Source organism: Ostrea edulis, chromosome 8 (genome assembly GCF_947568905.1).
Source record: "Ostrea edulis chromosome 8, xbOstEdul1.1, whole genome shotgun sequence".
Lineage (NCBI taxonomy): Eukaryota > Metazoa > Mollusca > Bivalvia > Ostreida > Ostreidae > Ostrea > Ostrea edulis.
The window spans coordinates 63,793,892-63,821,646 of NC_079171.1; the positions used below are offsets into that span (position 1 = coordinate 63,793,892).

The 27,755-nt window shown below is 38.8% G+C and overlaps 2 protein-coding genes across 14 annotated transcripts; both read right to left on the minus strand.

Annotated features, from left to right (window-relative positions):
- On the minus strand, positions 1-12,001 carry LOC125662415 (CBP80/20-dependent translation initiation factor-like). Of its 4 annotated transcripts, none has more exons than XM_048894623.2 (5): positions 11,852-12,001; positions 6,733-7,021; positions 5,893-6,089; positions 4,435-4,526; positions 1-2,470 (listed from the first exon to the last, which is right to left on the minus strand). In XM_048894623.2, the coding sequence occupies exons 1-5, from the start codon at positions 11,954-11,956 to the stop codon at positions 2,335-2,337; spliced, it is 819 nt and encodes a 272-aa protein (XP_048750580.2). In that variant the 5' UTR covers positions 11,957-12,001; the 3' UTR covers positions 1-2,334. The 4 variants fall into 4 exon arrangements, with proteins under 4 accessions (XP_048750580.2, XP_048750579.2, XP_048750581.2 ...); XM_048894622.2 differs by having other exon boundaries at positions 11,840-11,998; XM_048894624.2 differs by lacking the exon at positions 1-2,470 and adding an exon at positions 2,478-2,931 and having other exon boundaries at positions 11,840-11,976.
- Positions 12,002-15,612: 3,611 nt separating this feature from the next.
- Positions 15,613-26,796, minus strand: LOC125662451 (LHFPL tetraspan subfamily member 2 protein-like). 10 transcript variants are annotated; one of them, XM_048894673.2, is made up of 4 exons: positions 26,702-26,796; positions 20,173-20,664; positions 19,142-19,255; positions 15,613-17,502 (listed from the first exon to the last, which is right to left on the minus strand). In XM_048894673.2, exons 2-4 carry the CDS (start codon positions 20,615-20,617, stop codon positions 17,360-17,362), a joined length of 702 nt encoding a protein of 233 aa, XP_048750630.1. In that variant the 5' UTR covers positions 20,618-20,664; positions 26,702-26,796; the 3' UTR covers positions 15,613-17,359. The 10 variants fall into 10 exon arrangements, with proteins under 10 accessions (XP_048750630.1, XP_048750628.1, XP_056002615.1 ...); XM_048894671.2 differs by lacking the exon at positions 26,702-26,796 and adding an exon at positions 26,671-26,695; XM_056146640.1 differs by lacking the exon at positions 26,702-26,796 and adding an exon at positions 26,115-26,327.
- Positions 26,797-27,755: the final 959 nt, after the last annotated feature.

The window sequence follows — 27,755 nt, forward strand, 5'->3', positions numbered from 1 at the left end:
TTAAAACTGTTTCAAGAGTTTATTCATAAAAATATAAGAAACTCAGTTCATACCTTTATGTTAAACTTATACAAATACAAAGTGTGCAACTTCAGCAATAATCACCACAGAACTGAATCTCCTTTTTACCGTCTTTGTTACATGTAGAATAAAACAGCTGAAGCACGAACAATGCCAGTCAAATGAACAAGATTGATGAGTATGAATTGGCATTTGAAATGGAAGGAAAAACAACCTAGGGAGTTGTCTCCCCTTACAAAAATCCAATATGACTTCAGTCGACAGATTCTACACAAAATTGACACAAATGAAGGACATGCACAACTGGCAAGATATCTAGTAATTTGTTATCATGTATGGTGTGCATATCGTATATATAATGTATATCATGTATACAGTAGATTTCTAAATATAGAAGCAAGAAACTTATCAATGTATAATTTCACAAGAAGCATCACTTTGCAAAATCAAATTACTCACTTTTCTTTTCATATTGCTAAAATACAAAAGTTCTTAATCAAAAGACTACTGGCCAATTCATCTCGCAATATTATCACGGTGGTGAATCACATGACTTTGACATGACCTAATATCCAGAAAAATGACAATGAAAGTCAACACAAGGGAATATACAAACCAGTATGTAACACCTTTATCAATAAGGAATTGTTACAAAACTTTTTAACAACATTTGAAGAATTTTCTCAGGAACAAATCTATACTAAAATGATAGTTCTACATGCACTAAAAGCAGTCTGAGAACATTGAAAAAGTTTTTTTGGTGGTCGGAAAGTTTTTGACTGGAAAAACGTACAATAAAGAATCTACGGTATATCGTTTACACATATGTTGTGAATGTTGTGTGAATCCTGTATATGGCTGTGTCAACAAATTCAAGTGAACATGTTACATTTTTCTGATGGAAGTAAAGTCATGACAAAGTCCTCGAACTCTGTTAACAATGGCTCCGTAATGCCCATCCACGAAAAAAAAAATATATACCCGTCATGTAAAACAGGAAAAACATCGACCTCATCACACAGTCCAGTGTCGACTGGTGAAATAATAAAAATATATCTAAAAAAAACAAACTTTGTACAAATTTCTTTCGAGGCAAAATTTTGGCTACATACAAAACGCTCTCCATGACTAGTGAACGTCTATTCCAGAAATCTACGACTGACGCTGGATTTCTGTCACTGTGCTGATCATTAACTAACGAGGAAGGATGATTATGTATCATACAAGACAAAACCAAAACTAAAACTCGAAGACGAACATATACAGCTACAGGTAACAGAGGGACAGGTCGGTCTCACTGAGAGGTCAAAACCTCTTACAAAATAAAAATATGACCATCTTCAGTGCGGGTATGGTATTGGAGATATCGATGATTGAGATACCAAAATTCAACTGTACATAATACATATATACACAAGTGTATCTTTTATCCCCCCTTTTTTCTAAAAAATTCCACTTACAAGGCTTACACCAACATTTACCAAATATCAATGTCATTTCTACTATCGTTTAAAAGCAAGGATTAAGTGGGTCAAAGGTCAAGGTTAGATACAATAATACTAACTTCATAACATTAAAACCTTCACACTTACAAGTTCAAAAGAAAAGGTTTTTCAAAAGTGGGTCAAAGGTCAAGGTTAGAAAGAATAACATGCATATAATAACATAGAAGCCCTCTCACTGTAAAGTTCAAAAGATAAAAGCATTTTCTAAATTTGTTAAGCTGCTGGCTATCTAGGATTGATTCCAGGGACAAAAGGAATTAATTATGGAAGAATAATGATCTTGTTCATAAACTCTCAGATCCTAACACATGTATAGTTTTCCTGATATGTGTGTATGCACAATGTCATGTATCAATATGTAATACTGCAGGATAATATTCATTGGTTTCTGTAAACAATGGTTTTGTGTTAAAAAACAAATATTGCAAATCTCCGTACTAAAAAGATTAAAATGACATTAAAATGCCGTGTCACTGCCATAACTAAAATAACAAAACATTATTTTGTTGTCCATGGGGAATGAATTTTTCATAATATTCGTTTCTAAATTTTTCTGTAAAGACACCCCAACTTCGTTTTAATGAATATGATGCACATTTGACAGAAAATGTGATTTCTTACTCCTACAACAATACCCTGTCTTCCTCCACAGCAATGTTTCTATTCGATAAAAACAGAACACATTGTGGCCACATGACATTGCTTTCAAATCTAACGCCGTGGTTCAGTAAACAGAATGGCCACAGATACGCTCCGATGAATTCACCGTCAGAATCATCAGTGCGGAACTCCGACCAGGCTGTGTCGTTCACTCGATGCTCGTGGTGAATATCTCCACCATGGTGTCGCAGTAGAATCGGGTCAGGTCATTAGATAATGGCTTCCAGCCGCGTGAGCCACACTCCAGTAGCTCCAACAGCGTGCACCGCCCCCCTGATGTCAGTCTGTGGGGAGAAAAGAAAAACATAAATATTCACATTATCATCAGTGTGTACCGCCCCCGTGCTGTCAGTCTGTGGGGAGAAACGTAAATATTCATATTATCAGCAGTGTGTACCGCCCCCGCGCTGTCAGTCTGTGGGGAGAAAAGAGAAACATAAATATTCACATTATCAGCAGTGTGCACCGCCCCCGCGCTGTCAGTCTGTGGGGAGAAACGTAAATATTCACATTATCAGCAATGTGTACCACCCCGTGCTGTCAGTCTGTGGGGAGAAACGTAAATATTCACATTATCAGCAGTGTGTACCACCCTCGTGCTGTCAGTCTGTGGGGAGAAAAGAGAAACGTAAATATTCACATTATCAGCAGTGTGTACCGCCCCCGCGCTGTCAGTCTGTGGGGAGAAAAGAGAAACGTGAATATTTACATTATCAGCAGCGTGCACCGCCCCCGTGCTGTCAGTCTGTGGGGAGAAAAGAGAAACTTGAATATTTACATTATCAGCAATGTGTACCACCCCGTGCTGTCAGTCTGTGGGGAGAAAAGAAAAACATAAATATTCACATTATCAGCAGCGTGCACTGCCCCCGTGCTGTCAGTCTGTGGGGAGAAAAGAGAAACGTGAATATTTACATTATCAGCAATGTGTACCACCCCGTGCTGTCAGTCTGTGGGGAGAAAAGAAAAACATAAATATTCACATTATCAGCAGTTTGCACCGCCCCCGTGCTGTCAGTCTGTGGGGAGAAAAGAGAAACTTGAATATTTACATTATCAGCAATGTGTACCATCCCATGCTGTCAGTCTGTGGGGAGAAACGTAAATATTCACATTATCAACAGTGTGTACCACCCTCGTGCTGTCAGTCTGTGGGGAGAAAAAGAAACATAAATATTCACATTATCAGCAGCATGCTCCGCCCCCATGCTGTCAGTCTGTGGGGGAGGGGGGAGGGAGTTAACATAACTATTTACATTTCCAATGTTTTCACCTTTTATATCTTTATCTGTTGAAATGATAGCCGTTTCCTCATGAATGTGAACAAAGTGCATATGAATCTTGATATATATAGGGCGACTATTTCAACGCCTGGGAATATATTTACAGAAATGAATGTCATATTTGTAGGACGATCAAAAGTAGCATTTTAAGCGAACTGAGTGCAAGTAAAACAAAGTTAGGATTGCAGGCCAAAATGATGGGCAAAACAAGAATCTGTGGGTAAAAACACCTGACAAAAGGACATTGTGATAGAACTTCCTCCTCTGATACAAGGACATTGTGATAGAACTTCCTCGTCTGATACAAGAACATTGTGATAGAACTTCCTCGTCTGATACAAGAACATTGAGATAGAACTTCCTTCTAATATCTGATACAAGAACATTGTGATAGAACTTCCTCGTCTGATACAAGAACATTGTGATAGAACTTCCTTTAAACATCTGATACAAGGACAATGTGATACAAGGACTTCCTCCTAACATCTGATACAAGGACTTCCTTCTAACATCTGATACAAGGACTTCCTTCTAACATCTGATACAAGAACTTCCTTCTAACATCTGATACAAGGACTTCCTTCTAACATCTGATACAAGGATATTGCTACAAATGAAAGTCCTGCTTACAACTGACTTTGACTTGACCTAAATGGACTGGACAGTGGACAGCCATGCAGCAGAATTTGAAATTCATCCGCATCACTGTTCCTGAAGCTTATGTACATACCAGCAACTTTCCACTGTTCTCCGGTTCATTCACATTTGATTTTTGCCTTTAATTAAAACTGGGTGTACATCAATTTATTCATTATTTTAAAGCATAAAAAGATGACTTTTGAACAATATAGAACTGGTGGAAATCATTTTCCTACGCACTTGGACAAAATTAACATAGAGCGAGAATTTCCGTGTACACTAGTGTTTGTCTCTTGTTGCACTTCGATGGAGATAACGTAACCTACCCGTCTTTTATGATGCGTGTTCGCACTTGATCGATCAGCGTGGACATGCGTGGTTGATCCTGAAGTTCAAGGTCTTTCCCAATCGACTGCAGCTGTTAAATTCAACCAAATTTTTTTTTTTTCAAATGATGTGCATCTAATTAGTATCAAATCTAAAGCAAACTAGCATGGCACCACGCCATGCCCTTTTTGGCTGGTGCCATGCCTTTTTTAATTGCAACATGCCCTTTTTTCTCCATAAAATCTTTAAAAATATTTGTAAATATAAACAATTGTTCTTTATTTCACAAGGTTGATTGAAAAGTTTAAAATCAAGGCAGCAGGTAATAAATTTAAAAGAGGCTAAATGATTATTCTATTACTATCATAGTATGATACAATGAAAGTGCCCCGAAATTGTCTTGCCGTGAAGAAAAGTGCCCTTTTGAACATATGATATGTGTGCCCTTTCTAGATCCTAGATTTAACACTGATTTAATACAAGGGGAAATGCCATTAATTTCAAATGAATTCACAATTTTAGGACAGTTCTTGTAGCTGGTGATATATACTGGTGCATTACAAAACTTCATGTTTCAATTATTACAGCAGTTCTAAGACTAGCCCCCCCCCCCCCCCCCCCCTCCAATCTAACCCCCACCACACACTTCTATTCCTAGTTATCATATTAAATGAACTATAATCCTATAACTCATTCTTAATTTATCACTAGAAAATAAATTCTGAAGTTCAGTCACAGGCAGACATTGATCAGACATTGGTATGTCCATCTGTCTGCCTGCCTCCAACTTAAACCTTGGTGATCAATTTGAAACTATACTGAACAGACACCATACTTGGTCAAAGTGTAAGGTCAGAGCTACTATTACAGATAAAGTTCAAGGTCATACATCATGGTTAAGGTCAAACTGCTGAACTCATGGCACATGCTTAGGGACATAGTGACTCGCAAACAAATCTTGTTCTACATGAAAAAAAACCCAGTCCTCTCGGTGTGCAGGATTGAATGCCCCCCGCAGAATCTTTGACACATTCTGAAAACCAAGCTCTTCAATGGGTAATATGCACGACTATTAAATATATTCCTATATTTTGAGCTGGAAGTTTGCTGACAGTTTAAAACCACCAGTGTCTTATCTTTAAAATCTAAATAATGACCCCTTTTCACTGTCCCGTTTTTAAATAATGACCCCCTTTTCACTGTAAGTGTCCCTGGTTTTTCTTTTAAAATTAATGACCCTTTTTCACTGTCCTGTTTTTTAAATAATGACCCCTTTTCATTGTCCCTGTTTCTTTTAAAATAATGACCCCTTTTCAATGTCTCGTGTTTTAAATAATGACCCTTTTCATCGCCCCTGTTTTTTTTTAAATAATGACCCCTTTCAGTATCCCTGTTTTTTAAACAATGACCCCTTTTGACTGTCCCTGTTTAAATTTTTCCGGAGTTAAAGCTCTTGCCTGTAGAGATAAGCATTCGTATTCATTCTCATTAGAAGCTGTGTCCTGTAAGATCTGTTCCAGGCACTCATAAACCGGGGCCACAAGCGGCTTCATCGTGTCGCCCGTAGCTAGACGAACGTTACCAAACACCTGACACAAAAACGTCACAAAGCCCAGGTAGCGTGCATTCTCAGATTTACGCATTTCTTCTTTACCTGCAAAAAATATGTCATCACTTCAATAAATGCACTGAACGTCTGATTATTTTGAGGGATTTTTTTTTTGGTGTTGTTCGACTTTTAACTGATTGAGAAAAAAGAAATGGAGAGAGAAAAATCACAAATGACTTTCTCACATGTGTATTCAGTAAACAGAGCTTAGAGTAACCAGGGTTACATTAATTTCTCTCTTTCTATATTTTACAACTTACTGCTTTAGAAAATGTCAGAATGCATCTAACAGTTTACTCCAGATACAGTGCTCCCTCAATTTATCCCCCCCCCCCCCCCCCCCGGTATCAAGGGAGCACTATATATTGAAATTCAGGGGACCAACCTGAATAGTTCATTATATGCAAAGTTCAATACAACTGATATTGAACTATCAAAATAATGTTATTGGGGATTTACTTTTACTTCAATATAACAAATAGTTCATTATAAGTGACTTCAGTATAACAGATAGTTCAAAATAACAGATAGTTCAATATAAGCAACTTCAATATAACAGATAATTCAATATAAATGACTTCAATAAAACAGATAGTTCAATTTAAGCGACTTCAATATAACAGATAGTTCAATTCAAGCGACTTCAATATAACAGATAGTTCAATATAAATCATCAGAAACAATGTACCTTTAAAATCTTCCTGCACAAATCTCAGAATAACATTTCTGAACTTTGACCCTTGAACTTCCACATTAGACAATCTGTCACAAATGCATGCTCCACACTTGGCAAACTCCTGGTATTTCAAACTCTTGTTGTAAATGCGCTTGGCCACGTTCTTCATGTGGTCCTCAGTAGACATTGATTTGGACAAGGTCATAATGTCCTCTAAGTTATCCTCCGTCAGATCGAAATTCAGTTTCTCCAGATAATCTTCAAGATCCTGGACAGTGCCACCTGGTGGGGAACTTCTGTTCTGTTCAACGAAAAAAAAACAAGCACTGATTTCCAAACATTTAAGAGCATTGTAGATCTATTTGGTTAAAAAAAACATTGTCATGATAAGAAGAGTGCATATTACACATTTTCAAAACTATTATGGAGATTTCTAACAAAAAGTTTCGATAAGATAAATTTACACCCACATTTTCCAAGGTCTGGGAAAATAAAGTGGGCAAAACATTCACGCAGCAGGGTTAAGGTGTCCCGAGTAAAGTTAAAACAAACATCATAAAATGTACCTCGGTGCACTTCATACTATATGATGTCACAATATAAAAGTACGTCATGATGTACATGTCTATAGTTGTATCGCGGGGAAAATGTCATAATATTTTCTCACTATTTATTGCCGTTATCTAGTGTTCAAGCTGTATGTGTTTAAATCTGTTTGTCAGATGATTTTCCCCCAGTTTCTTCGATAATATATAAGTCTCATATTTTTATATATACAGTATGTGCACGAAAGACTAAAGTAATCTTTACATCACTTTGTGACCTTGATATCTCCCCCGATGTTTATACTCGTCATTTGGAATAAATAAAACCAACGCATGTACATATGGACTCAGTACAGGTGAAAGATGACAATATTTTATTTTGATCAAGGCATATTCAGAAAGGTAACTAGTTGCAGATTTAGGATTTTGATACGGAAGGTACAATATTTTGCCTTGTTTAGATATGATTTGGATGTGAATGTGGAAAATGCCCGACATTTGAGTTGAAATTATGGAAATTGCTATATTTGAGAGGATATTGTACTGATCCGTATCACTCTTTAAATTTACCATATCAATGTCAACATATCAAGCCCAAACTGCAAATGATTTGAGTGCATCTTTCACCTGTACCGAGGTGATAAACAACTAAAAGTCTAGCAGATAAAAATAGCTCTACGTCACTTGTATGACGAATAATAGTTAAGCAAAGGATTTCCCCTCGTGATACGATGTTTGTTTATGTATTGACAAAGGATTTTTACTAAAAATATGCAACGCTTGAAAGAACTTTACTTGCATATGAATATGCTGTTATTATTTGCTATTTTACTCGGGACACCTTAACCCCACTGTGCATATGACTTAGTTTTGAATCAGATTAATATTTAACTAAAAACAGGCAAAAAAGAAAACAAAAAGGTATAAGTAACAACAGATAATCTGCAAAATCAATGACAGACGGACGGACGGATGGACAGACAGAGTACAAATTAGTGGTCCTCGTCAGCTGTGTGGTTTTGAGACATAACTGAAAACAATACATGCAAATATCACGTATATCATATAATTTATCTGAATGATGACGAGATTCCATCCACAATACTGAAGGAAACTACAAAACGCAACCCTGGCAGAGTACCATGAGAAGATAAGCAGGTAACTACAAAACGCAACCCTGGCAGAGTACCAAGAGAATATAAGCAGGTAACTACAAAACGCAATCCTAGCAGAGTACCCAGAGAAGATAAGCAGGTAACTACAAAACGAAACCCTGGCAGAGTACCAAGAGAAGATAAGCAAGTAACTACAAAACGCAACTCTGGCAGAGTACCAAGAGAAGATAAGCAGGTAATTAAAAACGTAGAGTACCAAGAAAATAAAAGCAGGTAACTACAAAACACAGAGTACCAAGAGAAGATAAGCAGGTAACTACAAAACACAGAATATCAAGAGAAGATAAGCAGGTATAAACTAAAAAATGCAGAATATTAAGAGAAGATAAGCAGGTGACTAAAAAACGCAGAATATCAAGAGAAGATAAGCAGGTAACTACAAAACGCAGAATATCAAGAGAAGATAAGCAGGTAACTACAAAACGCAGAATATCAAGAGAAGATAAGCAGGTGACTAAAAAATGCAGAATATTAAGAGAAGATAAGCAGGTGACTAAAAAACACAGAATACTAAGAGAAGATAAGTAGGTAAATACAAAACACAGAATACTAAGAGAAGATAAGTAGGTAAATACAAAACACAGAATACTAAGAGAAGATAAGTAGGTAAATACAAAACACAGAATACTAAGAGAAGATAAGCAGGTAAATACAAAACACAGAATACTAAGAGAAGATAAGCAGGTAAATACAAAACACAGAATACTAAGAGAAGATAAGCAGGTAAATACAAAACACAGAATACTAAGAGAAGATAAGCAGGTAACTACAAAACACAGAATACTAAGAGAAGATAAGCAGGTAACTACAAAACACAGAATACTAAGAGAAGATAAGTAGGTAACTACAAAACACAGAATACTAAGAGAAGATAAGCAGGTAAATACAAAACACAGAATATCAAGAGAAGATAAGCAGGTAACTACAAAACGCAGAATATCAAGAGAAGATAAGCAGGTGACTAAAAAATGCAGAATATTAAGAGAAGATAAGTAGGTAACTACAAAATGCAGAATACTAAGAGAAGATAAGTAGGTAAATACAAAACACAGAATACTAAGAGAAGATAAGTAGGTAAATACAAAACACAGAATACTAAGAGAAGATAAGTAGGTAAATACAAAACACAGAATACTAAGAGAAGATAAGTAGGTAAATACAAAACACAGAATACTAAGAGAAGATAAGCAGGTAAATACAAAACACAGAATACTAAGAGAAGATAAGCAGGTAAATACAAAACACAGAATACTAAGAGAAGATAAGCAGGTAAGTGATTGTGGGAGATGTAGCATGAGGTACACACACAGATACGTAGAATACCAACACTAGGGTTAGATATAGATATATATAGGAGCTTTCTGTCTGTTTCAAAGCCTGTATAATTACATAATTTTTAAGAAATGATAGTCTATTATAATAAATACAGATGTATCTCAATATTTCTCTACACCGATGCAGCACCTTAGTGGTATACTTATATAACTATATAATAAAATTTTTAGAGTTATGAACTTTAACTTGTATTCTAATCTGAAATGCAGTCATTTTTATTTTCGTTCATCAATTATTTATACAGTAATAAGCAAGTCCCTTGGACTTCCAGCATTTCTAATTGCCAAGTCCAAATACAGAATTTGCTAGTTCCAGGCTTCGGGCTTGAAGAATTTGTGACCCCTGACCTTAGTGATGTACTTATATATTTGTTACAACTTCTTACAAACCTATTAGTCCGATTGTGCATTTCTTTTCTTGTAATTCCGTGTCTTATGTGATCGAATGTTTGGTGATATCAATCAAATTAATGAATTATTAAAAATATTATCTAAAATTCAAACCAAAATTCTCTTTTTTTTTTAAAACAAAGACTTTCAGGCCTCCAGTCTATCACTGTTGACTTGGAACTCTTTTGTAATGGGAGTTAAAAAAGTGGAAACAAATCCACAAGAAGAGCAGGGAAAACTACAGAGAAATTTAGATTCTTTCCTTTTTGGTTGTAGTATTCTCTTCAGAGCTATGTACAGACATATAGCCTACAGCTTTATAAGAAATAAAATGTGTATTTACTTATTTAACCAAATTTTCTGATATTGGATTTCAAATTATTTTCCTTACCACCAACAGAGAAAAATTCATATTAAAACCCGAGACAGAGAACATGAGAAAATGGATTAACAGCTGTGTCTTATGTAAATCCAGGCATATGTCAACCATCACCAGTTCCGACATTTACACTTTTTTCAGAATCAAAACATGAAGAATTGCGAAGAGAAGTGAAGGTAGGCTATGCCTGTGTAATAGGGAAAAAATGCAATGGACCAGAGTGGGTTTCAAACCCGGGCCCCCTGAATCGCCAGTCAGGTGCTCTACCGAGCTATCTGCCTATCAGTGATCGAATCCAGTTGACCGCTACATTCCTCCCTCCTTAAATGTCTTCGAATACGAAGACACACAACCTAAATTCTTTCTGCTCCCTGGTAGGAATTTCACCCGCATATCCAGGGGCCAGATCTAAACAGTAACAAATGTAACAGGGATAAATGCAATGAATCAGACCAAGGTTGGAACCCCGTCTGCCGGAATTTCTAGTCAGGTGCTCTACCGACTGAGTTATCTGGCTAAAGACGATTGAACCTGACTGACTGCTACACCTGTCCAATTTTCCAAAAGGAATTTAATTATTAGAGGGTGAAGCCCTCTCATGGCCCAAAGGGCCGTGAGAGTGGAGCTCTCCCTATAGGTAACACGTATATACATGTTTAAAAGGAAAATAAAGAAAAATTAAACCATACCTATGGAACTTAAAAAGTTTGGTACCAATGGCGTCAATTCGAATATTAGCGCGTGGACATGTATTCCTCCATTTTGAATCTCGTCTATCCTAGTTCACGTCGTTCTGAGATGTTACATAAAATCCGTAAAGGTATGTAAATCTTATTTTCTTAATCATATATATTCACTCCACGATTAACGCCATGTTTTTTGTTGTGGTTCAAACGCTATGTTTGTAAATTTGCTAAATAACGACGCTGAATATGACGTCACAATGTACTGTTGACATCAATTGTGTTATATTTCCCACATTCAATATATAGGCGGATCAAATGTCCAGGATGCTAACTTCCAGTTGTTTTTGTCCTGTTTTGGAAATAGATACTAAATGAACTTTTTTGCTTCGCCCTCAAACACGGTCACGCCGTAAAATATTAATTAATGTTTATCTCCAATTTGAAATAATATTTTAACATCCTGTGGTTACATGACTTGGTTACATTATTTCATTACGATTGATTTTTTATGAACGATGTTAGAAACTATACATCAATATGTTATGTTGTTGTTGTTACTGAGGAAATTCGGGCGATGAAACAAAATATGGGTACAGAAACGGAACACTACCTGATCACCTACTTTGGGCGCGTCATTATCACTCTCAGGTCCAGGTCTTGGCGCGGATCCAACCTTTGCCATCATTAAGCCCCTCCCTCTCCCCCTCCCTCGCCCGACGCTGGCCATATTGTATCACTAACTCGTACGATGGACGGATTATGTTGTATTAATAAGTCGTAGGGCGAATGATTCGATTCCAAGCATATATATATATTTTTTTTTTCATCAGATTTTCTTCTTTTTTTTATGCGAATTATATTGCTTATATTAATATCAATTTTTATTTTGAATTATGCTTTCATCTGTTCAGGTTTTGGATTTCTCGGGGAAAAAAATCTCAGTGCTCGAGAAATCCAAGCCCGGCACCTAATCGTTTTCAAACTCCAATGGGAAAAAAAGAATTAAAAACCAAAACAGGACAAAAATGGATATAAAGCCCAGACTCAATTTTCTAGGGGAAGGGAGTGAGGCAAAGATTAATCAATCAGTTCAAGGGATCAAACGTAAATTTCCACTACCATTCACTAATTAGCATTTTCAGCTATGTAAAACATTGAATTTCTGTAGCAATAACGGACTTTGCATTTAAAGTATGTTGTCAAACATGTTACTACGTGCCTGCTGTTAATGAAAACAACATTTATGGTTGAGGAGTTGAACCACCCATGCACAACGTGTGCGTTGTCAAAATATCAGCATTAAAATTAAAATAGGATTAAGTATTTAGAGGATTAAGGTGATTTCTCATTTAAATAATTTCTCGTCATCAAGAAAGTTGTCATTTATCTATTTAGAAGTCAGAGCATTTTATTTATATATTTCTAGTTTTAGTAATTCAGAGATTTTTTTTTTTTTAAGAACACACATATTTGGATTTTGTAATCGACTTGGGGGGGGGGGTTAGGGGTTAAATAGTTTGGAAAGTTGGAAAACGCTAAAGAATACAATTTAATTAAGAGCTGGCCAAACACGGACCCCTGGATATACCAGAGGTGGGATTAAGTGCATAGGAGGAGTAAGCATCCCCTATCAACCGGTTACACCCGCCGTGAGCTCTATACAGACAAACGGGACAATCTGCAGCCAAATCCAGCTCGGAAAGAACGGTCTAACAATGGATATGAAACACATCAGACAGCATTTGACCCAATGACAGGTTACATCTATAGGCAAACTAGATCGTTAATATAACGACCATAGAATTTGTGCAATGCTGACTTTAAACGAGACTGTTAAAACCCATGTAACATCAACATGTTTGTCATTCGCCTGCCTCTATTTTAAAAACTGACCATGCGCAGAACGAACCATGTAACAAGAGGTCCACGGTCCACAGAGCTCAGCTGTGTCATGTTAGATCATCTGTTCAGCTATTGTAAAAAAAAAAAATTTTTAAATGCAGTCTTCATCCCCATCGAAATGTTTGACCCCAAAAGGTCACGCCATAACCATGATTCAAGGTCAAAATCATGGTATGAAATGTAGGGTTTCGTCAAGGAACCTATATGCAAATTTAAATATGAAATCCCTACTCGAAACAGTTCAGAAGATATTGCGTAAGTTAATTCTTTTTCTTTTTTTTTTTTAGAAATAGCCCGCCGAAATCCAAGGTCAAAACCTTTGGTTCCCAAAATGGAATGTCATGTTACAAAGATACAGATATGAAATATTTTAGCCTTACCACTCACCATTCAAACGTCGTCAGCAAGGTTGAAGGTTCAGTCAGGCAGGTAGGAGAAAAACAATATGTACCCCCACCTTTAGTCGCAGGGCGTAACACAAATCATGAATACACACGACTTAAGAACGTTTGCTGAAATTAGCCCTGCAATTTTGTAGAAGTCAAAAATGTTCGGATTTTACGGACAGATAGACAAACGAAGGACAAAAAGTGCTCAGAAAAACAACAGCTCTAACCTAAAGACGATAAACTGAGAATATACTCTTAAAAGTCAAAATTTCCAATCCAACTAACTTTTGAAATGCTTTTTATAAGCAAATAAAATTTTCATAATATATTTGCATGAAAAGTGAAGATAACGAACAGTGATCAATCTCAAAACTCCTACAAGCAATACAAAATAGATAGTTGGGCAAACACGGACCCCTGGACACACCAGAGGTGGGATCAGGTACCTAGGAGGAGTAAGCATCCCCTGTCGACCGGTCACACCCGCCGTGAGCCCTATATCCTGATCAGGTAAACGGAGTTATCCGCAGTCAAAATCAATGTGCCAAGAACGGCTTAACAATCGGTATGAAACACGTCAGACAGCATTTGACCCAATGCGAGGTTGTATGGACGAAGTAGATCGTTATAACCACCATAGAATTTGTGAAATGCTGACTTCAATCGAGACTGTTGAAACCCCTGTACCATCAACTTGTTTGTCAGTAGCTTACCTCGATTTAAAAACTGACTATACGCAGAACAAGCTCTTGCATATCGAATCAGTTGAGATATATAAACACCATACAGGCGCGGATCCAGAAATTTTTTCCAGGGGGGGGGGGGGGGGTGGTCGATCCTTTTCACAAAATCGAACCTGTGATATAACTCATTTTTCTTATAAATCGTTATATTTTAATTTTTTTTATCTTTGCAAATTCCAGGGGGTGGGGAGGGGGGTGGGTGGGTCCGGACCCCCGACCCCCTCTAGACCCGCACATGCCATATGCAGGTGATAATGGAATATTGCTACATAAATATGGGAAGTTGACGATAGAGAAGCTGAAATCATCCTGTTTGTCATACAGTTGAGTTGTCAATTTGCCGTTAATGTCTACTTTCAATAAAATATCTAAGTATGAAGCAGAAGTGGACGACTCTGCGGTGTCCTTTATTTCGAGCTCACAGGGATATATCAAATCGACATATGAATGAAAGTTATTATTGTTAATAGACAAAACGTCATCGATATATCGAAATGTCGAATTGAAGGCCACAGCGAGAGATTTTTTTCTTCCCACGTAGAAGTTTTTTTTAATAAATTCTGCTTCATATGAATATAGAAACAGGTCAGCTAACAAAGGAGCACAATTCGTGCCCATGGGAATTTCAACAGACTGTTGGAAGACCTGATCACCAAAGACCACGAAGATATTGTCAATGAGGAACTCTAACAAATTTTTTATTTTATAAACCAACTGGGTTTTTAAACATATGTGCTTGATAAATTTGAAAAGTTTAAATAAATTTTGACTTAAGTCTATTCCCAGTTTATGGTTTAACTCTTGAAAAAAACCACCACACATTTGCATTCCTGAGATCGGTGATCGTAAGTGATCCAGACGATGCACCTAGGGCGGATCCAACAATTATTACAGAGTGATCCAAAATAATACCTGCCCAGTTACAGACCCTAAATAGGAGAACACTGACTTTCTTTTGTAGATCAACAAAGGGGATAGTCGCAACTTAATTTTCGGGTCTTTCCGGCAAGCTCGGAAAAAAACGCCTCGTTCACCGGCATTTCTCTTCCACAGAGTTATCGGTCCTTTCTCTCCCTCAGATTTCTAAGGGCAAAAAATGATACAATAATCTTTTGACAAAATCAACAGGCAAATTAACATTTTCACCGTTTAAAACATGACATAATATTATTATGATTATGAGTATGGGTAGTCTGATAAAATATGGAGGTCATCGTATAAGTCACCTCAATGCAATGAGTCGAACGGCTGGTGTACACACTGGATATTGTTTTTCCACTTGCCGGTAAGGCCAGCTCGCCCCCCCCCCCCCTGTGAGGACTTCCTGTATGTAATCTCAAAGCTATAGAAACATTTTTCCATTTTATTTTGAAGAATAATTAGAAACATGCTCGCATAAATTATCCTGAATAAATGTACAATGCATAAAATCTTCGCATGAATGAGGTGAACAAAAAATGTACAATAACAGAAATCAGTATTACACGTGAAATAAATCCAATCAGTAGGGAATAAATTAACATAAACGAGAGAATAGTATAAGACACTTACAAAACATAGAACATACATGTGTGTACAATTAAACATCAGTCTCCGCCTCCTAGCGGCAGCGATTGGAATCAAGGGCAGAGAACCAGTATATAATCCTACGACCTAGGCGCCCCTAAGAATGAGAATAGGATAGTGGACATAAGTTGGCCGATGACTCACTCTCGCAACTTTTTCTTGCATGGGTATCGATTTTTGCTAATCCACCATTAGTAACCCGCATCCTCGTGGATTTTCACCAGTTTTGGACATTAATTGCTTCAATTCAATATTTCTACGCCTGATCCTACACGTGATCCTCGAACATCACTCACTATACACCATTAAGTGGAAGAGTGAATGAAAATTTGATTCACTGACAAATTCTTTATTCATATAAAAAAAATATCAATAAATAATGGAATATTTCTAAATTTCTCTGGGTATCGCCAAGAAAGGCAATCATTCTGAGTATTAAATATACATAATATCAATCAGTCTTTGGACCAGTATATAGCCCATCAGTCAACATAAAATTGCATACTAGAGGGGAGTGAAATATATTTATACCGCACAATGAAGTTTGACAGAGAAATCAATCATGGACATCGAGAAATATTTACGGCACTGTGGGGTTTAAGATTGGTCCATGTAGTGAAACACCAAGGACAAAACAAAGGGGAGGCTTCATTTGTCCAAAATCGGTGTACGCCGCACTGCACCAGCCATGCATGAGCGGGCGTAAAGCGCTGCACTGCACCGACCATGCATGAGCGGGCGTAAAGCGCCGCACTGCACCGGCCATGCATGGGCGGGCGTAAAGCACCGCACTGCACCGACCATGCATGAGCGGGCGTAAAGCGCCGCACTGCACCGACCATGCATGAGCGGGCGTAAAGCGCCGCACTGCACCGACCATGCATGAGCGGGCGTAAAGCGCTGCACTGCACCGACCATGCATGAGCGGGCGTAAAGTGCCGCACTGCACCGACCATGTATGAGCGGGCGTAAAGCGCCGCACTAACAAATGAAATAAACGGGCGAGAAACATTGGCGGAACACGATGCTGTCCTTCTTGTCACTTTTAAAATAAATTCAAATCGTCCAAATCCTTGACATATCTCACGAAAATTCCATAAAAACGTGACTAACAATAAACGTGGATTCTGTTTTGACACAATGAAAAACTCAAACGTTTTGTTACTTTTTGACGTTATTTGCATGGTAATGATATTTGCATTTCTACATACTGAAAATCGCATTCCAACCAGCGCATCCGGCGTACGACGGTTTGACAAATGAAGTCGGACTTTATATTCAAACTTCTCTACAACACATCCTTGTACTGTAGCGTAGAGGAGCCGGCGAGGCCTATACATGTAAAATTCTAATTAGAATTTTGTGCTTAGAAAATCTACGCTACATTTCGCATTGAAACATACAACCTCGCAAGTAGGAATTGACCTTCAACTTGTTTGAATTTGCAATTGAAATATTCATCGAAGGGTAAAGTATGAAGAAACCATCTGAAGGGTTCCGAGTAATACTGGTGGGTTTCCTTGAATGACGTCATAAAACACAAATGAGATTTTTGCCCTCCAGCATCTCCTCCTCCACTTTGCGGCTGGTTGTGGATCTGTCGGCGGGGACGGACAGGATGGCGGCTACAAACACCAGCACGGTAGCCCCTATACCCAGGTAGTACGACCAGCCTGAAAATAGAATTACGTCACATAAAAAGAAAGAAACCCACATCACAAATAAACAGAAAATACAAAAGTAGACTGGATCTTCCAGACGTTTGTTTATACTCACCACGGTGCAGGAAGTTTTATAAAGCGCAGATCATCCCTACTTTTGTGTATAAGCCGACTCCCCACCCCCCTAAGGCCCCTCACGAGACGGTGTTCATCACAAACGTCGGGATGATCCAGACTAAAAGGGGTATTTTTCTTTTTGCTCCCTTCCAGGAATTTTCACTCGTATTGATAATTTGCCATCTGTAGAAAAAGTTTACTTGTGCTTAGCTCTCACGACTGCAGCAGTGAGGGTTACTTAACTTGTCAACGCCTGCCGTGATACGAGACCTCCATAGGACCCACGACTCTTACATAGAAATGATGCCGTGGTGATCCGGGTTAGAATAATTCCTCTGTACCCCTTGCTTGTCGTAACAGGCGACTAAATTGGGCGGTCCTTCGGATGAGACCGCAAAAACCGAGGTCCCGTGTCACAACAAGTGCAGTATGATAATGATCCCTCCCTGCTCAAACGCCATAAGCGCCAACCATAGGCCTAAATTTCGCAACCCTTCACCGGCAATGGTGACGTCTCCATATGAGAGAAAAATTCTCAAGAGGGACGTTAAACAAAATACAATCTATCAATCACATCTAAATGCCGAGCGTTTGGCACCGGAGCAGTCTCTACAGGTCTTTTTATTTTATCCAAACATCTTAGGTTACAGATACGGTCCCGGGCACTAAGCATATAGCCCCTAGGTCTAAATGTGTGGTACTTTACCTACAGCTGGTGACGTCTCAATATACGTGTCAGTCATTCTCGGAGAACGCATTTAACAAACTACATGCGAGATTAAATCCGAGATCGGACGAGAACTGACAGCTCTCGGAGCATGCACGTTCGGCCTGGTTAAAATATTATTCTTTTTTTTTTTTAAATCTCCTCACAAGTAATAATAGGCCTACCACATAGTTCTTTTGTGCATCAACCCTATCCCAGATTTCCACACCTTAATAAACCCATATTACGTCATAATATGGCCGATTTAATGCGTCATGTCTAGATTTCCTTAATCAAGTTGTTCGAAGGAATAAACTTTTGATGTTTCATCATTTTCAATGCAGGCAGTGACGCGTCATCCACCTTCCAATCTGACGTAACACTTAAAAGACTTAGATCATTAAGAGGTGAGGAGTCTTGACCAATAGGTTGGGGGAATTCTGCACAATCAGTTTACTGTTAACATAAACAATCCTGACATTAGATTTATTCCTTAAAATGAAAAAAATAATACTAGAGGTCCTATCGGGGATGTCTGTAAACTCACCTATTGTACAGCTGTCTATGACGTAAAGTTCTGTAAACAGCTGTCTATGACGTAAGGTTCTGTAAACTCACCTATTGTACAGCTGGCTATGACGTAAGGTTCTGTAAACTCACCTATTGTACAGCTGTCTATGACGTAAGGTTCTGTAAACTCACCTATTGTACAGCTGGCTATGACGTAAGGTTCTGTAAACTCACCTATTGTACAGCTGTCTATGACGTAAGGTTCTGTAAACTCACCTATTGTACAGCTGGCTATGACGTAAGGTTCTGTAAACTCACCTATTGTACAGCTGTCTATGACGTAAGGTTCCGCGTATTCACCGCATAAATCGCGCACCCTTTTGGTGCCCCATCCAGTAGGGTATATAACAAGAGCGATCACGGAAAATAACCCTGTAAAACAATACAGTATAATACAATATTCATACAATAGCATACATATTCATATGATATGATGCATATTCATGTAATATAATACAATGTTCATACAATATGATATATATAATATGATGCATATTCATATGATATGATGCATATTCATACAATATGATACATATTCATATAATATAATGCACATTCATATGTTATATATTCATATAATACGATATATATTCATATATATGATACAGCATTCATACAATAGGATACAACATTCATGTAAGATCACAATATTTATAAGACATCATTAAACAGAAAAAATGATGGAGATTGTAGCAGAATCTGTCTTTCTTCATTCCCCACAATCCCCCCTTCAATCATTAAAATTCTATTAACATTAACATACCTTATTGGCCTAAAAAATGTTTTATATAGTCAGTGGCGGATCTAGTGGGGGTCACAGGGTTAGAATAATCGAACTGTTTTTCGGTTCCATAACCACAGGCCTGCATAATATCTACAGTCTATTTACCCTTAAACTTCCCTTCTTGACAGAAAAATGTTTACCAAAAATTAGGATATTTAGCACCACCGTAGAGACGACACCAGCCACCCCTCCCACTTTGGAACTCATATATAGTGCCATCTGCTAGAGAACCCCTCCCCCACCTTTAAAATTTGAATGGATCCGCCCTTGACACTACTACGGAATATTCTGATTTTATGGATCCGCCCCTGATACTACTATAAAATGTTCTGATTTTATGGATCCGCCCCTGATACTACTATAAAATGTTCTGATTTTATGGATCCGCCCCTGATACTACTATAAAATGTTCTGGTTTTATGGATCCGCCCCTGATACTACTACAGAATGTTCTGATTTTATGGATCCGCCCCTGACACTACAATATATTATGATTTTTATATACCTCCAATACTTTGGATGAATCCTGCAACCGTGAAAATACTCTTGCCACAGATGGATCGAACGAAGAGACTCATGACAGAGCACAGCATGGAAAAAAGCAGAAGAGTTCCGGCGAGAGCGAACAGTATCACGCACGCCTTCCAGGCATGCGGAAAAAAGTCATCCTCGGCTGTGAACGACACAACGAATGTAGCACAGTTGTCCCTCACTTTGGCTATCTGAAAGTCCAGCTGAAGCTTTGTACACCTATTAAAAATTCCTAGGGTTGGTCTGAAAGTTTCCGAGTCCATAAACTCCTCGGACGCATTGATTAATTTAATGGCAGTTTCACGAGGGGTCCCGATCATCCAGTGTGGCGATATGACTGCTGCGACCGTTGCTAAAGTTACAGTGACACTGAGAAGCGTCCACCCTAAGGAGCGACACGTGACGATGACGTAACACATGGTAGCTTCAGAGTAAATCAAAGAACGTGTTCGATAAATTCAGCTACCTGAAAAAAGAAAAAAAGAAGACATGAATCAATTTAAACACTGATAAATCAAGGACTCCAGTGTAACTGGTAGATTGACAGACTGGTAAATCATTGACTCCGATATTAAGGAGAGTGTGCATAGCCTCGCGGACAGAAGGACGGTCAAAATTATTTCCACATGCGATCTCCTTGTGGTCACGTGACTAATTAAAGCATGACTTATACTGAATTGGTTCACGGATTTCTATTTGTCTGATACCGTGAAAATTCGGAGAGCAACCTTTTAACATTTATAACCCAAGACGGTGTTGACAAAACCATGTACGTAAGTGGTGAGAACATGCTAAAGGGGGGATGAAGGGTGCAGGGGGGGGGGGAGGCAAGGAATTGGAAGAGATAACAGAAAGGAGAACGGCTTCCTTGTCCACCCCATCATACAATAACACTGTCATGTATCGAAACCATTGTGTAGATGATGGGCGAGTATCGCCACTTCCCTACATTCAAGTAGGAACTGTATAACCCTGTGTAGCGATGTCAGTGATCGGCCCCCGTAGCTAACAACTGTTACCTACTCACCCACCTACCAGTACCTATACTTACCTACCTACCCACCTACCAATACTTACCTACCCACCCACCTACAAGTACCTATATTTACCTACCCACCCACCTACCAGTACCTATATTTACCTACCCACCTACCAATACTTACCTACCCACCCACCTACCAGTACCTATATTTACCTACCCACCCACCTACCAGTACCTATATTTACCTACCCACCCACCTACCAGTACCTACCTACCTACCCATACTTACCTACCCACCCACCTATCTATACTTAATTACCCACCCACTCTACCTATACTTACCTACCTACCCGCCTACCTATACCTACCCGCCTACCTATACCTTCCTACTATCCAGGTCAAAATGACAAAACAGAAACATTAACCTCTTCAAGCATGAAGCTGTAATCCCTTTCTAACCCGATTACTCTTCTTATATCGGATTTGTATACACAGCATTAGGAAACGAGCGCACCGTGTGACTTCAAGTGGTCATTTCACTGGATTTACAGATTACAGTGACCAGGCCTTAATCTTGACCCCCTCTGTCCTCACGTTCTTACATTTGCTCGCCGTCTGATGAACCGCTCACAGCGTGGTTATGTCTGTAGCGTCTGTCGCATGTCAATTTCAATCTCTGTAGAAACGAACGATCCAAACCGAACACTATTTCCGTACATACAGTACTTACACAGACACGAGAGGTTAAGCTGACGACGTAACACTATTTCCGTACAGACAGTACTTACACAGACACAAGAGGTTAAGCTGACGACGTAACACTATTTCCGTACAGACAGTACTTACACAGACACGAGAGGTTAAGCTGACGACGTAACACTATTTCCGTACAGACAGTACTTACACAGACACGAGAGGTTAAGCTGACGACGTAACACTATTTCCGTACAGACAGTACTTACACAGACACGAGAGGTTAAGCTGACGACGTAACACTATTTCCGTACAGACAGTACTTACACAGACACGAGAGGTTAAGCTGACGACGTAACACTATTTCCGTACAGACAGTACTTACACAGACACGAGAGGTTAAGCTGACGACGTAACACTATTTCCGTACAGACAGTACTTACACAGACACGAGAGGTTAAGCTGACGACGTAACACTATTTCCGTACAGACAGTACTTACACAGACACGAGAGGTTAAGCTGACGACGTAACACTATTTCCGTACAGACAGTACTCACACAGACACGAGAGGTGAAGTTGACGAGGACAGGGATCGTTATGAAGACAATTAATGGCTTCTTGTATAGCTGTGAGCAATTTCATTTTTATATTTTATATATATACATGTGATGATGTAACCTTCACCTTGATCGCGAAGTTAGCAAGTAACCACCCTCCCACTCTTCCTCGCTCTGGGGTTTAATTAAGCCCGATACCGCCGTAATAAAAAACTATCTATCAACATGTACGCACGATCATCGGCAGTTATCTCCGCACGCTGGAATTCTGTACAAAGGTTGGGGAACTCGCCCGCCGTGAGAATATTTCCTCTGACGAACCTGATAACAAAGTTTTCCAAAGATACCTGATGTTTGATCGTTATTATCGCACAACAGATGGCGTCCTGTTCTCAGATACGCGCCTCTTTTTTCCCTCCTTTTTTTTTTAGTGATCTATACGGACTCGCATTCAGTCAATAAATTATGCCTTAGGTAAGTAAAGGAGGCTTTATTTAAAAAAATAAATTACAATTTTGAAAATACAAAAGAGCATGGACTGTGACGCTTTATGCCAGCATACTTCAGATTTTAAAATAGTGGGACTATATTTATCATGATTCATACACTCAATGTTCGCATTCATGAGGAAATGCGTGAAAACATTAGAAATGTAAATAATAGTTTGTATTATGACGTAGTTACAGAATATTGGTATAAATAAGATGTCCCTCTTGTCGGGGCGCTCTCAGTTGTACATCTCTAGTTTGACCATGATGCGGACACAGTGTGTAAAAAAAAACAACACATCGGTGTATACATGTATAGCAAAAGGGAGAGGAAACACAATTAACTTTTAGTTAAATGATTACTGATTGTCTGAGTATAAGATATGTAACATTACTTTTAGTTTAATGATTACCCATTCGATGTGTAACACAACTTTTAGTTTGGTGATTACTGATTCTCAACATCAAACTCCGTCCCTGAGACTTTACTAGTAGGTCTATCTGGATTTTCTAAATCAATTTGTGTTTTAATAGTTCTTGTGCATCTCAAAATAAGAGAGAGAGAGAGAGAGAGAGAGAGAGAGAGAGAAAGAGAGAAGAGAGGGAGTAGAGAGATAGAGAGGGGGAGGGAGGAAGGGAGAGAGAAGACGGAGAGAGAGGGGGGCAGGGAGGGAGGAGGGAGGAGAGAGAAAGAGAGAAGAGAGGGAGTAGAGAGATAGAGAGGGGGAGGGAGGAAGGGAGAGAGAAGACGGAGAGAGAGGGGGGCAGGGAGGGAGGAGAGAGAGAGGAGGGGAGAGAAGAGAGGGAGTAGAGAGATAGAGAGGGGGAGGGAGGAAGGGAGAGAGAAGACGGAGAGAGGGGGCAGGGAGAGAGAGAGAGGGGGAGGGAGAGAGACAGAGGGGAAGGGAGAGAGAGAGGGGAGGGAGAGGAGAGAGAGAGAAGGGGAGAGAGAGGACATTTGGAGAAAGATAGAGATATAGCGATACAGAGAGAGGAGACACATAAGGAGAGAGAGATGAAGAGAGAGAGATAAGGAGAGATAGGGTTGAGGAATCTGATTCATGCTCGGTACATCATTCTCACATTTGTGCGATAACTCAGTAATTTCGTTACTGGAATGATATCAGGCGATTACTCACTATCACAACAAACGCTGAATAGACGGCGTGTGCCCCTCCCCGCGGCGTTCAGAAATAACCCCCAAAGCAGGGTAATTCGTCTCCCGCAGTGTCAAAACCATACGGTTCCGTGATCTTCTCGGCACAATATATTCCCTGAATATGATGTGATGAACCCTTAAAATTACATAATTATTTTGTGTGTGTGTGTGTGTATGGAATAATAATTATATATATATATATATATATATATATATATATATATATATATATATATGGCGCTAACCCTGTTTTTTCTTTTTCTAGGCTAGAGTTCTCCAAGTTACATTTTTTCAAGTACAAATATTTTTTTCAAGCGACCATTCTCTATGTCTGTTATTTTCGTGATGTTCTTAAGCTTGGTGTAAGGTTAATACAGATTTATCTCAATACACAAATATAAACAGCTGCGTTACGGCAAAAAAGCCCCGATAGAATTTAAATCCGAGTTTATTTAGCGACAAAGGGATTGGTTTTTTTTAATACCATAAGACTATCAACTTTTAAAATGAATGAAAATCACTGATGCCTCAAGTGTACACACGTGGTCCGCAGCAGCGGATCCAGATTTTTTCCCTCCAAAAGTGGGGGTTGGGAGTGCAACCCAAGTTCGCACTTATCCCCCCCAACCCCCGGGGATTGAAAACCCCAAAATAACAATAAATAACCCGTTTTCTTTAAAATGTTCAACAGGGGAGGGTGTGGGCAACCCCCACCTCTAGATCTGCCACTAGTCCGTGTGTCCCCTACCCTGTAGATCCGCCACCAGTCTGTGTGTCCCCTACTCTCTAGATCTGCCACCAGTCCGTGTGTCCCCTACCCCCTAGATCCGCCACCAGTATGTTACTAGTTATATGAAACAGTCGGAAACAGTGGCTAATAATGCCGATCACTGGGGAACCGGTTAAACAGTACCTCTGTACTATTGGTGAGGCGAATAAAGAAAGAGATTGAACTATCAGATCTGATACTATACATGATACTACAACACACAGTGACTATCAGACTATTACACACAGTGACTATCAGACTATAACACACAGTGACTATCAGACTATAACACACAGTGACTATCAGACCTGGTACTATAACACACAGTGACTATCAGACTATTACACACAGTGACTATCAGACCTGGTACTATAACACACAGTGACTATCAGACTATAACACACAGTGACTATCAGACCTGGTACTATAACACACAGTGACTATCAGACTATAACACACAGTGACTATCAGACCTGGTACTATAACACACAGTGACTATCAGACTATAACACACAGTGACTATCAGACCTGGTACTATAACACACAGTGACTATCAGACTATAACACACAGTGACTATCAGACCTGGTACTATAACACACAGTGACTATCGTCCTTGAGAAACTGAGACCTGCGGAGCTTTAATCAATCACATCACCGTGCACACTGTCGCCGTCAGTCGTAATGAGGCAGAAAACACGTGAATTTTAATTAATTTTCCCCGGCTGAACTTACACATCACTACTCTCTCTACAGGTGCCCGGGTCTTCTTTGTAAAATAAAAAAGATAACAGATTTCTTTAGTGATCCAACACTTTTTCACGACAGTAAAAAATACTCACTTAGAGCACAGCTCCACACATTACGTCCTTTATACGTCTCGATAGAGATCAAATTCGTGATTAAACACATTTACATGTTAATGACTTCAGTTCGCCCGGTGGCCCTTCAGTGTGTGCAAGTACTGTATAAACTTTTAACTTAAATCAGTGCGCCTGTCTGTATACTGTGTGAAATATCTATGTATGAATAATGAATACACCTTCAAGGTGATGTCATCGTGTTGTTATATACATGTATACTGAAGCGTGAAAGTGTCTCCACTTTGACCCCCCCCCTACCCTCAGCCTCGGTCAGATAAACACACCGTCACACACACACACGCGTGTAATATACAGTGTAAATACAGAAGACCACTGGATACAATGTTTCAAAATCTCTTTAAATATTCAAACCCCTCATACAGTATCAGATTTGAACAGTCTTACCTGAACTCGAGGATCTTTAAACAAAATTCCTTCAGCGTCAAATTATTTACGACCGCGAGAGGATATACGCACGTGTGAGAACAGGTGGTCCCAACGCATCCTTCTGCACGCGCATCTGTTTTCGAACATGCATTATTAATTACTGAATATGAAAAGTCTTTGCTACGAGCGGAATCACGCGCATATAACGATGCAAAATTTGAGAATGGACGATTCCACATAGTGACTGGCAGGAGGGGTGTGTGTAGTAAATCTTCCACTAAGTACTATATATAGAACACAACACTACATATTCTATTCATTTTTACTGATTTTCTATAATGAGCGCTATAAAGACCTGCACTTAATTTCAGAAGTATCATATTTCTGTAAGATGTGTCCATCATATTTCAATATATGCGACGTCGATTGGATACTGAAATCACTATCTGTGAAGGATATCGCCCATCTCCCATCAACATGCAAAAATAATTTATATCATTCATATTTAAACAAACCAAAAAACAAAAAAAATCGATAAACTCGCCATCTACCAAACAGCTTCCAATCATCTTACCACGTAGTAAGTTTTGATGTAAACTGCTAACCTGAAGTGTCATTTACAGCGTGTAGTAGTGTGTGCGTGAATCGATAATTCTATAACGAGTTCTGCTCTTCTTCTGCTAGATGTGTGGTGGCACTAGTCCTGTGTACAGTGCGGATGCTTGACAGATGGCGCTGCTGTTGTAAAACATACATTTTTAACCTGCACAGAACGTGACGGACATTGGCTGGAGAGCGGGTGATGGACATTGGCTGGAGAGCGGGTGAAGATTGATCGAGGTAGCTGTACATACACCTTATACTACTCTCACTAAAATTGCGTGACTTTACGTACATGTCAGTCTACTGTGAAAACTCAGTCATAACTGATTTAATAAAAATAAATGATTAAAAAACAACAACCAAAAACCAATCGTCATCCAACACGACACGCAGTTTGTTTACTTTGAACACAAGACAGGTGCTTGAAATTCGGATTCAGATCTAACCCCCCTCCTCATAAAGATTAAACACTTGAACACACTGCATCTAGCGTTATAACGCTAATCACGCGAATTCATGAAACGCGAACAAAAGACGTAATTACGTTATAAAGCAAAAGAAAAGTTAATAACGCGAATGAAATTAATAATATTGCAAACAAAAGACGCAATAAAGGCGTAAAACAAAGACGTGACACCGCAATAGAAAGGTGTGATAAAGCAATACAAACACGTGATATCGCAATAGAAAGATGTGATAACGTAAAACAAACACGTGATATCGCAATAGAAAGGTGTGATAACGCAATACAAACACGTGATATCGCAATAGAAAGGTGTGATAACGCAATACAAACACGTGATATCGCAATAGAAAGATGTGATAACACAAAACAAACACGTGATATCGCAATAGAAAGATGTGATAACGCAATACAAACACGTGATATCGCAATAGAAAGATGTGATAACACAAAACAAACACGTGATATCGCAATAGAAAGATGTGATAACGCAATACAAACACGTGATATCGCAATACAAAGGTGTGATAACGTAAAACAAACACGTGATATCGCAATAGAAAGATGTGATAACGCAATACAAACACGTGATA

Coding starts and splice junctions, on each gene's coding strand:
- LOC125662451 (XM_056146639.1), bottom strand. CDS start 20,617: ATGTGTTACGTCATCGTCACGTGTCGCTCCTTAGGGTGGACGCTTCTC. Junction 19,256..20,172: donor ATTCATCCAAAGTATTGGAG/GTATATAAAAAT, acceptor ATTGTTTTACAG/GGTTATTTTCCGTGATCGCT.
- LOC125662415 (XM_048894622.2), bottom strand. CDS start 11,956: ATGGCCAGCGTCGGGCGAGGGAGGGGGAGAGGGAGGGGCTTAATGATG. Junction 6,090..6,732: donor TGTGCAGGAAGATTTTAAAG/GTACATTGTTTC, acceptor TATTTTTTGCAG/GTAAAGAAGAAATGCGTAAA. Junction 4,527..5,892: donor ACGAATGCTTATCTCTACAG/GCAAGAGCTTTA, acceptor TGAATTTAACAG/CTGCAGTCGATTGGGAAAGA.